This window comes from Garra rufa, chromosome 16 (genome assembly GCF_049309525.1).
Source record: "Garra rufa chromosome 16, GarRuf1.0, whole genome shotgun sequence".
NCBI classification, from domain to species: Eukaryota; Metazoa; Chordata; class Actinopteri; order Cypriniformes; family Cyprinidae; genus Garra; species Garra rufa.
In genome coordinates this window covers 16644584-16663042 of record NC_133376.1, presented here as the reverse complement: position 1 = coordinate 16663042, position 18459 = coordinate 16644584, and the positions used below count along the sequence as shown (strand labels likewise).

General features: G+C 36.6%; 1 protein-coding gene across 1 annotated transcript in view; it reads left to right on the top strand.

Moving 5' to 3' along the window:
* The first annotated feature begins 9278 nt into the window (after positions 1-9278).
* The window catches only part of LOC141288414 (uncharacterized), a 40713-nt gene continuing 31532 nt past the window's right edge, over positions 9279-18459 (top strand). Inside the window, exons 1-6 of the mRNA XM_073820552.1 lie at positions 9279-9423; positions 12960-13178; positions 13461-13657; positions 15684-15787; positions 16049-16092; positions 16191-16455. Of these exons, the coding sequence (XP_073676653.1) occupies positions 13017-13178; positions 13461-13657; positions 15684-15787; positions 16049-16092; positions 16191-16455 (772 nt within the window). The 5' untranslated portion in view covers positions 9279-9423; positions 12960-13016. The remainder of the gene's footprint in view (positions 9424-12959; positions 13179-13460; positions 13658-15683; positions 15788-16048; positions 16093-16190; positions 16456-18459) is intronic.

Sequence of the window (18459 nt, the reverse complement as noted above, 5' to 3'; positions counted from 1 at the left end):
CACGGATGTAAACAACAGCATTCATTTCACAGTTATTGTACTACTAAATACATTCTTCTGCTATTTTTTGCTGTCTAGACCATGGAAAAACGGTGTGGAAGCTGCTAAATCATATAGAGAAGGACTTGGTAAGCAGGAAATGGCGCAATATTTTAACAAACTAAAATGAATAGGTCGTAAAGATACATATGAGCAGTATTAATTAAGATATTAGCATAATATTTCACCTACCTGACTGGAAATTATAAACTTACCATGGTAAGGTAAGTTTAATGCATCCCAATCCACAGTTCAAATTCTATAATTAAATTTGCGGACGACATAACTGTTGTGGTGCTAGTAACAAATGGTGATGAATCTGCTTACAGGAAGGAGGTGGTTTGCGTATTCTACGCCAGAGCGCGTGCTCATGTGACGTGACTGATGCCAAACTCGTGCACATTACAGATGGACGTGGCTGTGTATCAAAGGTAAAAAATGATATAAATACTGTTCAGTTTCTCACAAAAATCGATCGTTTCGTGTCTTAAAGGCCCTTTCACACGGGACGCGGCAGTCGCGAGTGTCTAGTTCATTTTCAATGGGAGACATGCGGCAAGCGGCAAACCGCGGGCGGTTGCGCTGGCGGCGCGGAGGCGGAGCGCAAGCGGTGCTCGTGCACCCAAAATCCTGCCGCTTCCACGGGCACGGCGCTTCGCGGCAAGCGCCGCCAAAGATAAAAATATTTTATCTTTTTGTGGGCGGCAGCGGCAGCCGCGTCGGCTATAACCAATAAGTGAACAGATTATTAACAACCAATCATAGAATATTTAACTGAATTTATAACGGATAGTTGAAAATAGAGAAGATTGTTTTAAGTGTGCTGGATTTCCCAGAACTGTATGAATCAACTAAAATCTCATACTTTGGGTGAGCACACGAGTTAGTTTGCCAGGTAAAAATACAAATATGTACAAAGTGTCCAAACAATACATTATTATGCGTGGTGTTATGATAAACTATATCTTTCAAAAGTTTGAATAATAATAATGACAATAATTAATGACAGGATGACACAAACACAATTTTCCGTTTTATTTAGTCTTTTAAGCAATTGTAACTATGGCAACGTCCGCCCCCAGACCGCGTCGCCAACACCGCCTCAACTGCACAAAACGCTTCTACAACAAGAGAGGGCGGCAGCCGCGCGGCGATTTTACCGCTTGCCGCGTCCCGTGTGAAAGGGCCTTAAGACATCAGTGTATCGTCACGAGCCGCAGGGTGTAATTTGGATTTGTCTGTGCATGTTTTTGTTTACTTTTAAAGGTTTGGTGCCCATCCACGTCCATGATAAGGCTGGCAGACTGCACCGGTTTTCGTTAAAAATCTTCGTTTGTGTTTTTCTGAGGAAACAAAGTCACCTACATCTTGGATGCATTGGGGGTAAGCAGATAAACATCAAATTTTCATTTTTGGGTGAATAATCCCTTTAACACCTCCAAAAAACAAAGGAGATCATTATCAATTTTCAGAAACAGAAGCAGGAACCAGCCCCTCTGGAGGAGAAATGGTGGAGAGGACGACCACCTTCAAAATTCTCGGAACTTATATTACTCATGACCTCACATGGACTGTTAACACAACATCCCTAGTGAAGAAAGCACAACAACGACTGTACTTTTTAAGGATGCTAAGGAAAATTAACCTGAACCAGCAGCTGCTTGTGTCCTTTTACCACTGTTCGGTTGAAAGCATACTTTCCCATGGAATTCTGGTGTGGTATGCTGGATGCACAATGACTAACAAAAAAGCTTTGCAGAGAGTTATTAACTCAGCACAACGAATCATTGGTGTACAGTTGCCGTCTCTTGAGGACATTTACAGTACCAGATGCTTACGACGAGCAAGGAATATAATAAAGGATACTTCGCATCCGTGCAATCATCTCTTCACTCTGCTACTAGGGATGGGCATATCGATCCTAAAGTATCGATATATCGATACTCAAATTAAAAATATCGATACTAAGGTGTGTTTTATTTACCAGTGATTTTGTTTATTTAACAAAAAGCAAGGCGTACAATGTACATTGAATTGGACGTATAACCTATGTTATGGAATAACTGTGCACGATATAACAATTTTCCTACTTATCGGAACGCACGCAAACGTTGCAAGACCAACCAATCAATCACAGAGAGCATTCACTCACTTCAGACAGTGCATTCAAACAGGGCTGGGTTTCCCAAAAGTATCATAAGAAAGCATTGATGCTTTTGGGAACGGCAGCCCAGAACAATGCTTATCAGAGGAAAAGAAAAGAAAAACATGTTTGAGCTATTTCACAATATACAAACTGAAATTGTAGCCTACGTAATTGTGTGCAATTACATTTCTTTAAATTAACACTTAAAAGTTCATTGATCCTGTTTTGTAGCAATGTTAATATAAATTATACACTGTCAGAATAGAAATGTTGTATTTTATGTGTGCAACCGCCTGTCACTGGCAGCCAGTGGTGTAGTGGTGCCTGGAGAAGTGGGTATACGCTTTATTTTATGAACCCCCCCCCCCCCCCTTTTTTTTTTTTACCGACGTTTTGGGGTAGGGGAGCGGCACAACCTAACACGATCCACGTGGGGTTTAGAGTACATTTTTATCCACATTATTTTCACACTGATCTAGTACAAATATGTGGCTTTGTTTTTCATATTTACAGTGTATACATTTTTCGTTATTTAGCTCAAAAGAAAGGAAGTGAAATGTGACAACATGCCCCGTAAGTGGGGTACATTGTAACATCCGAGGGGCACGTTGTAACACGACCATATGACAGCTTAAAATGTTATCTGATCGAATGAAAAAATGTACACAACAAACTAAAATATTTGTCAATAGAATAAATGCATTAACTTTTTCAAATAAAGTAATGACGTTTAATAAAAAAATCTAATTTTGGAGTTTGACAATGAACACATCGCAACCATGCTTGGAACGGCCCTGATCGCAACACACTGTACAGTAGTTCAAAACAATGTGGATAAATAGATGAAACACATTTAGACATTCAGAAAAACACTCCACACACAGCTCTCATTTATAAACAACCCGAACCCGACCGACGTTTTCAACTAACCCACCCGCAACTCGGATCGCAAAAAAAAAAAAAAAAAATCATACCCGACCCGCGTGTTTAATATTTGCGACTGACACCAGCGATTATATGCGGCTATGCGGTGGAGATGCGTTCACTGTCAAACATCATTCGGCATTAATTAGGTAATTTTGTCCATTACAATCAATTGTTCTTGATTACAAGAAAAATACAGATTGTTCTTGTTGTGATTTAATTTGTCTTTCCTTTATACAGATTTAAATAGTTTCATTTTCGAAGTAAGGGCCTACTTCTAATTATGTCTGATTCTCTGAAGTTAAATATGATCAAGAATTATTTTATTTCGATCTACAGTGTAATAAAAGTTAAGAAAAAGATTAGCCTATAGCCCTAAATATATAGACAAGCTAATTATTTTTTTCTTAACTTTTAACTTCTTCTAAAAATAATCAAGAATATTAAATCAACTTAAAAGGCTGGGTTAACGAATTTTCTTATACAAACATAATGAATGCACTTCAAAACGAACTTTTCATTTCTAAATTCAGTAATCACAAATATGACAAAATAATATTATTTTATAGGCCCTGTATATTAATTGTATAGCTAGTTGTATCAAATGAATAAGGAAATTATAGTGTCTTGAAATTATTAAGTAATGTTTAATTAGTTTTTAATCCGTGGTTTTAAACAAGCATATTCATGAGATAATTTATATATTATTGCTTGAATTAAACGTTTAAAAATAGTGCTAGAAATTTTATAATTAAGAAAATTAAACAGACCTAGGCATTTGAAAAGTCATAGTGAAATGTGTCTAATATTGTGTCTTTATTTCAAACGACCGCGACCCGAATATCATAAAAAAAATATTTTTGCATGACCCCTAACCGCGGGCACCTGCTCATTTTGGATCAACCCGCGCATCACTATACAGGTGACTGTCTTCTGATGGTTTGCGAAACTGATAAATAACAAATTGCAGATTAAAATAATAGCATATTTGTCTCATTTTAAATGAATACTTAAAACTGAATTGAAAAGTGTACTTTAGCCAGAAATTTAGGCTACTTTTTATTATGATAAAATAAATATTCAGCAATATCTTCAAAAGGCTTTTAAATTTTGGCGCACTCTTTTCTCTGCCTAGTGCTGCTATGGCAACTAGTAATTTTGGTTAAGCTAGCATGTGTGGAAATGTTTAAACCACGCATGTTACAACTAACCCCGCGTTAGTTTGTGCCCCGCGCTACTGGGGTGCGGCAGATGGAACGGGCGCAATCAAATATATTTCAAAGCAAGCCGACGCCACGGTCCTGACTGCAGCATTGCTGTCTTTATTGGGTGTTTTTAGCGAATATTTACATTTATTCACATATGACTGGATGTGGTGGACTCTCATGATTTTGGCTAATGCAGGACCAGGGCTCTCAAGTTTTGGAAAAAGTTTGGAGTGAGATTTTATCTGTTAGGGGAGGAGCCACTCAAATATTTGCAGCAGCGGCCCCTCGGCCCCACGCAATTCTCTCCAGTTTTTGGTAAAAGTTCAACTATCTATTGTTCATAATTAACCTGCACAAAATAAAAAATATAACAACTGGTAGATCTGATAAGTCAAATTCATGTATCAAAAGAAAAAAAAGATATTTGGCCCCAAACGAGCAAAGTCAGCAAACTAAACATAAGTGCTCAATGCACATACTGTAAACATACAGGAGGATTGCAGAACTTGCTCATAGCATGTATGTCAATCTGTGTGTGTGTTTGTGAAAGAGAGAGGGTACATATTTCAGCTTACTAATGTCATTTTGTATTTCAAGTGTTTATTGCACACTTTGATGCCTTGATGACAGTGGTAGGGGCTTGAACTTAGCTAGAGTAATTAGTTACATGTAACTGAATTATGTAATTTAAATATAAATGACATTTAACTAATCTGTTACAGTTACTGAGAAATAACAAATATAGTTCAATTACAGTTACTTTTACACATGTTTACAATTACAAAGTGGGTTACATGTAAATATTTTGATTGGTTTATTTCCCAAATCGCATTGACTGCTTTAAAATAAGAGACACCAATGTTTCAGGAGTTAAACAGAGGTGCTAAAGATTTTGTGGTGGCTGTGCTTTAAAATTAAATTATTATAATCTTAATTCAAGTGATGAAGGATTTTGTAAAATTGACAGTAATTAGTGTTGAGTGCTACTGTAAGGTAAACCTGCCTGCTTAAAAAGTTTTTAAAAGGATTAACAGTTGAAAACATTCCTTAGAAATTTAGTATTCAAATGTAATGTTACATTACCTCTAAAGCAATTGAAATAGTTACACTACTTTTAAATTACATTTTAAATAGGGAAATTTAATCTGTAGCCTTACAGCCTATTTCCAAAATAACCTTCCCAACAATGTTGATACATTTGTGTTTTGAAATCTATAAAACAATTTATTTTATTTGGATGAATCTGTCAGTCTTTTTTAGCAGATTTACCAATTATCTTGTCTTTTCCTTAATTTCAGGCCCACAATTAGTTAAAGCTGTTGAAGAACTAATAATTTTGCACAAATTTGGCTGTAATCCCCAACATAAGTTCTCACTATCTTTGATCACAGGCAAGTGATTTTGTCTAGGAATCGTAAAATGAAAAAAATAAATAAATAATTAAAAATAAATATGAAAAACCCTGCTGCATTTATTTAGTTTCTAGTAAATACAAATGGCAACGTCCGCTCCGAGACCGCAACGCGACCACCTCCTCAACTGTACTAAACGCTTCCACTGCGAGAGAAATCTGCAGCCCCGCAACGATTTCACCGCTGGCCTTGTCCCGTGTGTGCGCGTCTACGTAGCCTAGTCATAGTGACGAACGTGATTGTAGCGGGACCACGTAATATACCAGAAAACAGCAAATTCTAATTTTTTGGCTGGTAGGTGCCATTTAACTCTCAAGACAGCTATGAGCTTGGCAGATTACTTCTCTCTGCAAAGCCTGCACCTCGTCCATTTACACTATACAGCGGGACAAGTTATCCCTTACTTTTCAGCGTGAGAAATACAAGGTGTGGCGTGAGAGCGTGTGAACTGGTTGAAATGCGTGAGTCTCACGGTGAATGCGTGAGACTTGAGAGCCCTGTGCAGGACACTAATGGTGCGCATCAGAGGCGATTTAGAAGTGGGTATACGCAAATCCGCCTGATAAAGAAGTGGGTATACGCCGTATACCTGCGTATACCCTCCACTACACCACTGCTGGCAGCCCCTTATGAAACTAAGTATTTTCAATTATAGGTTTTGTAGTTACCACTACAGTAAACATATTTTAACCATGTGTAAAAAATAAAAGTTAATTAGTTGCAATTAAAGGAACCGTATGTAGGATTGTGGCCAAAACTGGTACTGCAATCACTTTCAAAATACTGTAGAACGGTGTATCCCCTCCCGCTCCCCCCTGACTCCAGGTTGCCAGCTTTGGTAGGCTGCTACAAGGAGCTTACAACGGCAAGTGACGAGTCCTACACAGAAATTTGTTTTTCTTCGGTTAATTATGTTTATGCTTCACAAGAGATGTTTTGCGAAGTAATTATGTATCGCAAAAATTTACAGATGGCGATTAGCCAAATATTTCGTAATACCACATTTCAGTCGGAACATAGGTTGTTTTCAAACCTTGCTAGTGGTGCGATATAAAGCTTTTTTATATACGCATTTAGCACGGGCGACCGCGGAAAATCCACTGTGTACTGAAGCAAAGTTAGCCAAACATAGATGAATCTTACCTGTCCAGGAGAAAATTACCAACGAAAGCGTCTATCTGCAAATTCTTCTCCGTTTTCAGCCGTCTCCATCTTTCAAAGGCATATCCTATACCAATCCTTGTTTTATTTCAGACTTTGTCACGACGTATTTCGGTTTCATAACGAGGTCTTTTACGTTTCGTAACTTTATACATGTTTAATCCGACACGTTCGTACAGTTCCAGCTGTAACAGAGCTGGCAACCCAGATCACAAAACTCTACTGACTTCGTGATTGGTAGATAGCTGGAGGGTGGCGCCTCAGACCAAAACACAAAATGACAACAATAACATCAGTTGAGGGCTGCAACTCTCACTTTTAAATGACAATATCCTGGCCGGACCACTGTTGTCAGTGATATAAGTATTTGAAATGAACATGATTTCTTAATGTCTAGTGACATGTCAGTGCCATTTTATGATTAACTGACATAAATTTCTTACATATGGTTCCTTTAAGGCATATTAGATGTTAAAATGCATTTCAAATATAAAGTTAAGGGTATAATTACATATTTTACTCTTATTAATTTAATAAATGTAATAATTTAAAAGTTAAGTTTAGAAGTATCGTATCGGTATCGATATTGATGATACTGGCCTTAAAATTATCGGTATCGTATCGAAAACAAAATAAGTGGTATCGCCCATCCCTATCTGCTACCCTCTGGGTCGTTCTTGAACGATTCTTTCATTTTGAACGAATCTTTAATGTGACTCGGTAAGAACGAGTCGTCGGGGAGTGATTCGTTCAGTCGCGCATGCGCAATTTCGCAACTATGAATGAACGACTCAAATCCGAAGACTCGAGAGATGAACTAATCAATTCTGTTTCCGGCTCAGGCAGCATAGGTTAAGCTTATGGGGTTGTCACGTGATGAACGAACGACTCGAACCCGAAGACTCGAGAGATGAACTAATCAATTCTCTTTCCGGCTCAGGCAGCATACGTTTAAGGGGTTGTCACGTGATGAACGAATGACTCAAACCCGGACAGATAGAGGTGAGGGAGCTAATCATAGACTGAAGACCCAGGTAAACAATAAATTAATCTTTTCTGTTTCTAATAGCATTATAATTTTGAATTGTTTGTAGTGTGATTAACGTTTGTATAAGCAGTACATGTGTTATGGAAGTGACACGTAGCTTTTTAATTATATTTTGATAAAATGAACGAAATGACTCAAAAAAAGATTCGTTCATTTTGCTGAACAAGACTCAAAGATCCGAGTCGGTAAAATGATCCGAACTTCCCATCACTACTTTAAGGCACGCACTTCCAGGTTTCTGAACAGTTTCTATCCACGTGCCATCAAAGAACTGAACTTTATTTGTCATTTTGAATATATTAATGACAATATTTGTCATACATATTTCATGTATTGCACTGTTTGTATGTGTGCACATGTCACTTTGTACTGGGAGGCAGAAGAAATTTCGTTGTATATACTTGTACAATGACAAAATAAAATAAAATAAAATAAATAAATAAATAAATAAAATAAACAAACACGATAGTTGTCAAGAATCTTGCCCTGGTAATCCTGGTTCAGTTTGGCCAACCACAAACGCCTTTTGTTCCTCAGTTTTTTGTACTCTTCTCTTCGATTTGTTGTAACTTTTGGCAGTCTATATTACTCCAAATGTTTTTCTGATTAGTACAGCCCAAACATGTCAATAATTGACCATTTTCAGCAGCAATAATCAGCAAAATATGCAATAATTGCAAACATCTAAAACTAATATATACCTAGTAATGTTTAAAAAATAGACTAAGTTATGAAGGCCCAGCTAAAATGTTTTAGAAAAACATTCCATAAACAACGTATAAATAGACCTAATGTTTTTGTCCCTACGTTTTGACAATGTTACTGAAGACGATGTATTAACGTTACTGAAGGAACATTTGTTAACAACTATGAGAGAACGTTAACCAAAATCACGAGAATGTTTCCTGTTAGCTGGGAAGCCTTTTCAGGTGCTTGTGATTGAGCAGCATAACAAACATTTTCACAAATCTCAGTGATTTTTCTCACTTAAGATAGTGTCCAACATTTTTTTTTCCTATAAAAATGTAAATATAACCTAAAATAATGTGTAACAAGTCATGTAATTTTACGCAATATTTTTCTAATAATACATTTTTATGTGTGTATATATAGACACCAGATTAAATTATTTTATAAAAAAAAGAAAAAAAAATGTTCTAGTCATTGACCTGCTGGTGCCACTCCACTGCACTTCTGGTTACCTCTCAAGGCCCCGCCTCTATATGCACGTCACGGACCCCCACACACGCCTCTCGTCAAATCAAGTTCGGCAGTTTTCTGAGGGGCACGAGATACAGCGACCGCGTGCGCTCAGTATTGACTGTTCAAAATAACGACAATCTGTAAACGTTAAACGGTCAAACGCCTCGCTTGTAACGTTAACAGATATACATATCGGACGTATTTTATTAACAGCCACGTAGACGGGGTTTAAACGCATCAGGATCGCTGTGTTTTGAAAAGATCAACATATCAGAAGTCCCGGTAAGTGATGCCACATTGTTTGACCTCACTGTAGAGTTTGGTTTTATCTGACAGTGTTTTGCTCTGCGTTTGTCTTTTTCAATAAATAAACTATTTTTATTGAATGCTGAAAGTCTACTGATTCTGGTTTGCTCAAAACCCGCCAGCAAATGTACTAATCCTACTATGGCGAAGGTTTATCTCATGAATATTAATTAGAGTCTTTTTCACAGCCGTCATTCACCAAGCTTATTTGATATTCATGAGCCAAGACTTCGCCATAGTAGGATTTATAAATTCGCTGAGGTTTATTTTCGTAAATATACAGTGAATAATGTAAACGTAAGGCAAGACTGTTGTTGAACGTGTGTAATCATCTCGGTAGACAGCATGACTGGCGTCAGCTGTGCTTGAAAGGACCATCTTTGAGGCTTTGTAATGGAAATGAAGGTGCATGGAGAGATGTGACCAGGATGTTCACAGTTTCACAGTTCATAGAGATTCATGGGCCGGATTTTCCTCATTCTTTTCTTTGAGCAATCCAGTTCTCACTGTTAGTGACTGAGAAGAGAAACCAAACACAGGAGGTTGAGAGTTAATGTAAATAGACACTTTCACTATGTGTGTGTGTGTGTGTGTGTGTGTGTGTGTGTGTGTGTGTGTGTGTGTGTGTGTGTGTGTGTGTGTCTGTGTGTGTGTGTGTCTGTGTGTGTCTGTGGGACTGTCCAAACCTTTTGCTTTGGTGAAATTTATATAAGTTCCCTTCAGAGAATAGTTCACCCGCAAATGAAAATGTCTTTATTTATCAACCCTTTTGTAGAAGAAACTTGGACTAATTAAATGTATGTATTGTATTGGTTGAATATAAGCTATTCTACAGAATTGGTACAAAGTTGGAAATGCCTTTTTCCACAAATCTTGTACATATGCAAATTGTATAATAGCAAAGGTACACATTTAGTAATTGTGCAGTTAATTCTCATATTGTATTCAGAAAGTTTTGGAATATTTGTCCTTTCCTCAAATTTGCCACCACCGAAACACAGTAATATATAATTTTATAAGAAGGGTTGTATTTACCTATTAAGATGTTGCTTACATCTTTCTTTGTAACTATATTTTTTCTATTTTATTAAAAAGTATTTAGAGGTAAATCAATAACAGTTACAATTTTAACAACGTTTCAAGTGTGATTTATGAGATTTGGTGCATTTTGAATGAGATGTTTCTTTGTAAAAGGCAAAAGGTTGATCATACTGATTTCAAATTTAAGGATTCATTCATTTGAATATACATTGAATTAAACACCATCATAACATTTTACTTGATAATTCAGTATACTTTATTTTTGACAAAGAATCCTATGTTTCGGTAGTGACTGAACATTTTGAGTAATGACAGTAATGTTTTGATAACAGCAACATTACAGAATTTTAACTTGCATACTAAAAAATGTGCATAACTACTAAAATTTAGTTTATTTCCCACAAATTAAAGGATTATGTGTTCCCTTTTGTCACTACCAAAACAATGATGACATCTTTCGGTTGTGACTGTTATGGTAGTGAACATTTTATGGGATACACCCAAACAAACAAAGATGTCACTTCCGAAATTTCACCAAATGTTTTGGTCGTGACTGTTTCGGTAGAGACTATTTTAGATACTTTTGAACCTAGCTCAATGATGCTAATCAGCACATGGTTAGCTAGCACAGTTCTATACAGTTGTATGCATATAAAAACTAAATCTTATGGAATAACTTCCAAAAAAGAGTTTAATTATAGGAAAAGGGTGTTCAGTAGTGACATTCTTTTAAGTTACACCGATTTTTCATACTTTTGAACACATTTACCTTTTCACAATGACAACCTTTTGGTGTGCGATATATTGCCCCAGAAAAAATTGCAATAAGCGATATTATTATCATTTTAAGATCAGCTGAAAACACAATCCATACTTAACAGTCAGATGTTTGTATGCACAAAGGCACAGATCCCTAAACAAGGCCATATCCGAAGATTAAACTTATTATTATTATTGTTTTTTTGGTAGAGGCATTTTTTAAAATTAAACTAGCACCTCACGACTACATGTTATGTACAAGAAGCTGTAAAAGACACAGGCTCAAGTGGAATGCAAAAAAACACGGTGACATTAATTTTTATGGCTATATAATGGGCAATATATTGCGTCACCAAAAATGATTGAGGTCATGTACATATATGCAATAAGTTGATATATTGATTATTGCGACAGCCCTAGGCCTATCTACTTACCATAAGAGAGAGTGACCTATAAATATTTCCTGATCATAAATGTAGGGGTATAGTTCAAATCAGTCTCAGCCTATGGACTAAAACATGCACTCTTTTGGTAGTGACATGAAAATACTTTTGTTTTTTTCTACATAAAGTTATATGATTTACAAAGAAAATATAAAACAAATACTTCACTTTTGTAAAAGATCAAAAATATTTTTAGAAACAACAATGGAATAAAATGCAAAAATTATTTCAGTATTATTTTCATAAGTTAAATTTAGTGGTTAGGGTTCGGTATAGCCACCTCCCAATTGAAAGTAGCCAATAAGTTATGACTATATATATATATATATATTATTTTTTTTTTTTTTTTTAAGCTTACTGATATTTTAAATATTATTGTGGGTTTCAATAGACAACAAAAGGATCTTAGTAAACATCTAAGAATTGAATACTTAAATGCTTTTTAAATGTGTTTTTTGGTTGTGGGATAGCAGTTTGCACCAATTCTGTAGAATGGCCCATATATAGATATGTGTGTATATGAAGTATATCCAGTTATAATGAAAGCAAATAAGAATTGTAGCTCAAAAATGACCAAAAAAAGATGTTTCGTAAAATTGGTGCGATTCAAGCTATATAATATAAATCTTGACGCCTTATGAAAATGGTTTGCACAAAAACAACTGAAATAACCCATTATGCACAGAAAATCTTAACATCTGCCTTAGCCCAGCTTTACGTGTTTATTCTGCAAATGATTTGTTCTTTTGAGTCCAATAATTTAATTGAATTTATTGATCTGTTTCACAAAAGGCAGTATGAATGATTCATTCATGAATCGGACTAATCTGCTTTTTGAGTTTAACTGTCAGTCCCTGTTCTTTGTAAATGCTTGGATAAAAACAGCCAGTACAATTGTCAGTATTTCTTTTGTGTTACTAACAAAATAACATGTCATACAGGTTTGGATGACAAGGATGAGTAAACAATGACAGATTCTTCTGTTTTTGATTTAGTTTGTGGTGTTTTGGCAGCAGAAGTCCCATAAGAGTGTTTCCATGAACACTGACAAACACACACACCCTCACCATCGCTGTGGTTTTCCTTTATATAAAAATGCGGACACAAGGATTCATTTTCCTTTTTTGACATTAGTGAATATCAAAAGTATGTGAACTGATATTTCTGGTCTGAAACAAGTATAGACAGCTGAGAGTTTCTCCCCTGAGGCTGCACACTAGATCCTCGTGAACGACATTTCAAGATTTTTCTATATCTCTTCCCTCTCAGCACTGGAAGATGAGCAGCTGAGCTTTCTGAAGCATCAGACTGTAAGCATCTGCGGCAATGAGCTGGGCCGGAGACGACTGGACCGTGGGTCTGACGGGTCACGTCCTACAGAAGGCTCAGCAGCTTCAGGCTCAGAATGAGAAACTGAACAAGGAAAAACAGCAGAGGCAACTGCAGCTGGATAACTCGGAAGCAGCTCTGCACAAACAGAAGCAGAAGGTGAGTGACGATGGTTTAATTAAGAAATATGTGCATGTGCATTTGAACCTATCAGTCAAACAACAGAAGGCATATAGTAGATTGTGTGCAACAGATTTTTTTTCTCAGCGATTCTTGTATTAAATATGATACGGTAGGCTTTATGGGGTTAACAGAAGCACTCAAGCAATGCAGAAAAGCTGCCTGGAAGGACACTGAATGGAAAGTTGGCTAGGAGTTCCAGCACAGCTGTAGCACAAACAGTGCGGGATTTGTTATGTACCATCTTCCTCTCTCTGTCAGTATGAGGAGGTGCGCGTGGAGCTGGCCTCCGTTCAGAGGGAGCTGGGAGGACTGCGCGAAGCCGCGCAGGTGGAGGTGCGGGCCAGAGAGCGTCTGTCGCATGACCTGCAGGTGAAAACGGGTCAGGTGCACTCGCTGGAGGGACAACTCGAATCTGCCAAGAAGCTGACACAAAACCTCACGCAGGAGATCAAACGGTGAGATGTGCACATGCAAATTATCCTGTCTGTTTACATACCAAACTGAACCAAATCATGTGACAGTGATTAGCAGTTGAAATGTCATTTTATAATTACTTTGATCCTTACATCACTACTGTATCTGTTGGTCTCTATTTAAAAGTGAAGGAATGTTCCAAATTAGGCATTTTTATTTTATTTTATAGCCCCAAATTGTTTGCTGACCCCACAATAATTGTCATCAATTACTAATCAAGTTCTGCCATCAGAACAATACGTTCTGTCATCAAGTACTCACCCTTATCTTGTTTCAAACCTAGGGCTCTATGAAATGTTTTTTATTTTTTCCCAAATTCCTTTTTCTTTTTTTTCCAAATTCTGTTTTTTCCTCCTCCTTTTTTTTGGTTAAAATAAGAAATATTAAACAAAAAGCATGTTTAATTAATTGAAATCATAAAATGTACACAATTTAACAGCAATTTCTTAAAAGTTTAATAAAATAATTTTCATAGCCCTATTAAATACGTTTATATTTTTTTCTCAAATTCAGTTGAAATTTTTTTTTTAACATAATTTGTGTTTCCATTATTATTTTTTGGTTACATTTGAATGGATTCATTTAATTTTAATGGTCTAATTCATCTCTAATTAATTGATTTTATATATATTTATGTATTTTTCCCGCAAAATGCTGTGTTGTTAAATAGTCCTTTAATGTTTTAAGAAAACTTTTACTTTTAGTAGTAGTACTATCAGAAGAAACTGACTATTTCTGTCTCTAAGCAGTTCTAGAGATTGTTTATGTTTTCATGTACTCCTATTTTGAGTTATTATAACTTTCCGTTATATAGTAAATTAAATTATGACTGGATTTTGCAATTCCGTCTGCAAACATGAATGCTTATCAAAAAAGCTTATTTTATGGGTAACAGATTGGTTTCCATTGACGTCGGTTTTATAGACAAAAAAACACACACAAATGAATCTAAATGTACTAAAAAGTGGCTTATGTGACAGCCACATCCTGCATTTTCATTGGTTGTTGCTGTGTATTTGTATAAAATGTAACTGTTATATTGTGTTGCATAGCCAAGGATCTCGGATTTTTGGTTTGCCTCATCACCCTCTCTCATTAAAAATGCATGACTTCTGGTTGCTTTGTTGCTGCACATCACTGTCAATATGAACATCCCTTACAGCAGGGATAGGCAACAACGGTACCTAAACTCTGCAGGACATCTGCAGTCCATTTTTATGTGGCCTAAAAGTGGAGATTTTTGCCATTTTCTAAATAGATAACATTTAAATAAACTTGATATTTAAACCTAATACTGTGTTTTTAGAAGTTAAAAATTGTAACTAAAATAGTTAAAAGTTTCTTTAATTGTAGTGAGGCTGAAAAAAAAAGATTTATTTTCAAAAATTACAAATGTTGAACAAAATGAAAAAAAAAAAAAAACTAATAAAGATGAAAAAACATTAAGCTAGCTCAAAATATTAATGAATACTGTAGTACTATACACATAATAGTCGTAATTGATGTATAATAGCAGTTCCCCTGCGTGTTTGCTGGAGAAAAACATGGGTTTATTTTCACATAAGACTAAGTGAAAACAGTAGACGGGATAATCGAAAATGCCAATTCATTGTCTGCCACTAGGAGGAGCTTTTGGAACAGCAGAAATAGCAGTTTCTCTGTGGTGGCTGTAAACAAAGCAGTCCTGCTCTCATAAAAGCTACTTTATCAGGTATTTTATAAAGTGCTCATGTGCATTGCTAATGTTTATTCAAGGAAATCAAAGCCTTTTGGTAAATCTATTTGTGGTGGTCAGGTTTGATATTGTGGCAGGCCGCCACAAATAAATCAGTGTATGCAAAACACTGATAGTAAAATAACCCTGGTATGGCACTAATAAAATGGGGACCTTATCATGATGTAAATGACAAAAGTCAGCCCTAAGTTAGTTTTTGAGAAACCCGTTTGCCCCATTACTCTGTTTTCTGTATCAACAAGCTCCATCTCTTTTTCTATCTCTGTATGTAGGCTTGAGGCGGAGCTGGAAAAGCTGCAGAAGGGAAATGGCTCTGGGGAATCTGTGTTGTTTTCCACACCTTGTTGGAACATGAGCTCTCCCTGGGACAACAACGGTAGCATCCCTCACGCTCAGTCCATTTGTTTTTCACACTTTTCTGTCTCTGGCTCTATTTCAAAGATTGCAAAATGTATCCCCTGATTAAGTAGGGGAAAGAGTGTTTATTTTTTTTTGAAGGTCCCTAAGGACAGATTGCATAGTACAGTGTCTGACTGCATTCTCTCTCTCAGATTTTAACTTTGCTTACATATTTGTGTGCTTAAATCTAGAAATGTCTATTCATCATAATTCTTTTGCTACTGTTATAACTCTGCAGGTGGTTTCAGAGCGGAGAGTGAATCCAAAACGCAGCATGCTAGAGTAAGTAACATATACTTTTAAGAGCAACCTCTTAATAAGAAATATGAAGTTTATGAATATACTTCCTGACTCATTTGTCTGCGTTCTGTCTGTTGTAGCAGCAGCTGCAGTTTGGAGACGTCCCCAAGCCCTCGGTGGGTGGGGCTTCCTCCCCGTTTCCACAGCAACCTCAGAAATCCCCACCCATTCGGCGACATATCCGCCAATCGGAGCCGTCCACCCCCTCCTCTATGTTTCCATGGGAACGTGAGAATTTGTGGTCCACTCCCAAAGGACAACCAGCTTCCACGGTTTCATCCAGTGATGTCATAAACAAGAACAGTGACTCAGGGATAGAGGAAGCCTTGAGGAATCAGATCGATGGTGAGCTTCTCCACACTATTGAGGTTTCATAAGTTTCCACCAGAGAGCTGAATTTAGATCACTGAGTAAAATGAAACCAGGAACCTTTTTGCAAACCAACCCATAGTCTTTAACAAAGCTCTTTATAGCTTAAATACTAAAGCAAAGATTGAGTTGTATCTCTCTTCCTGGGTTGTTTGAATCCAGGACATTTGCTTGTCTGTTCTGTAATAATCATAAATGAAAGCAGTCCAAAGTCACTGTTTACAGTGTGTTGGCATGGCAGCCATTGAGATGAACCTGGTCAGTGGCGTGAGCAGATTTGTGTAGTATTTGCATGTTTTAGGAGGGTGGAGATTTTTACAGCAGTCGTAGCTTCAGACTGTGAAGCTAATAAATTGGTTGCACACCTAAGTTTGCCTTAAGCATGTGTGTGTTTAAGGTTAAGGTAGTTCAAGAAAATAAAGTATACTTCTGTTGATTTTTGTGCAGCTTTGTTTGCCCATTAACAGAGGGAGAGTGTCATGTTTATTCATTGAATGTCAGGTGTATTTACATAAGCATCCTGATTATTAGTGAGTGAAGTAGTCAGGTTTCCACTAATAATATTCCAGTCCGGGATGCACAAAACTAACCCAACTACAGAATCTAACCCAAATAGAAATATATGTTTTCTGTGATATTTAAAAGCAGGGATGCACTGAAAAATGAAAATGTGCCCATATAAGTGGCCTAAAAAATCTTGATTGTAATTTATTTCTATAGATACATTTGCTGCTCAAAATTTTGGGATCAGTAAGATTTTTAATGTTTTTTAAAAAAAAAAGCCTCTTATGCTTAAAGAAATCTAAACTTGCAATTGTGAGTTATAAAGTCCAATTTTGAGGGCGAAAAAAGACTGATTTGTTCTTAGAATTGCAGGTTTATTACGTCTCTCAGTTATGACTTAACTCGCAATTTTGTGTTATAAAGTCAGAATTGTGAGTTATAAACTGCTAATTCTGAGGAAAAAGTCACAAATACAAGATGTAAACTCGCAGTTGTGAGAAAGTCAGAATGGTGAGATAAGTCGCTATTACCTTTTTTTTATTTTTTATGTGGTGGCGGAAACAGGCTTTCATATAATACAGTTTTGCAGCTTTTAGCGAAAATAAATTGTAAAAACATATAATTCAGCCATAATATTTTTCACCATGAAAAATAGCCACAGAAGCTGGAATGGCATTAAACACAAACAAACAAACTAAAATTTGATCAAGCATCAAAACATCATCAAATGCAGTAGATAAGATTCATTGTTGTGGTTGTTCTTATTTTCCAATATTTACGTAGATGGACTGATAAATAGCATAGTTAGCATAAATGCTAATATTGGCCAATACCAGTGTGCAGTTTGCAGAGCCTTGAGGATTTGTACTGACTATTGTTGCAGTGTATAATGAATAAAATGGGAGGAGAGAATTGTATACACTGACACATGCTGGTCTTATCTTTTGCCAGAATGGGACACATTTGTGGTTTAGTGAGAGGGTGTGTGTATGTTGAGCAAGAGAGATCAGTACACTGTGTGTGTGTGTGTGTGTGTGTGTGTGTGTGTGTGTGTGTGTGTGTGTGTGTGTGTGTGTGTGTGTGTGTGTGTGTGTGTGTGTGTGTGTGTGTGTGTGTGTGTGTATGGCTGAATGTTCTCCATTGTTTTGTATCTTTGTGTTGGTGAGTCCTTAGTGAGGTCATCAGGGTTGGTCATCTATACAGACAACTGACACTGACAGCTCTCTGCAGAGATCTATCACTGATTCTTCCCAGTAAACACTTCCCTTCCAATGGCCTCTGGATCTGGAATGCAAACTTATCTGGAATGTAAATTCCTAGAGAAAGGCTGTAATAAACTGTCACTGTGGCAGGTGGTTTAGAAGGGTTATAAATGGTTGTATACAACACTTCTGAAACATTTCGTTCCTTATCTATTAGCCAAGGTTTTTGCACCCAAAAACTGTTCTTTACTTTCTAAACATCAAAGAGATGGAT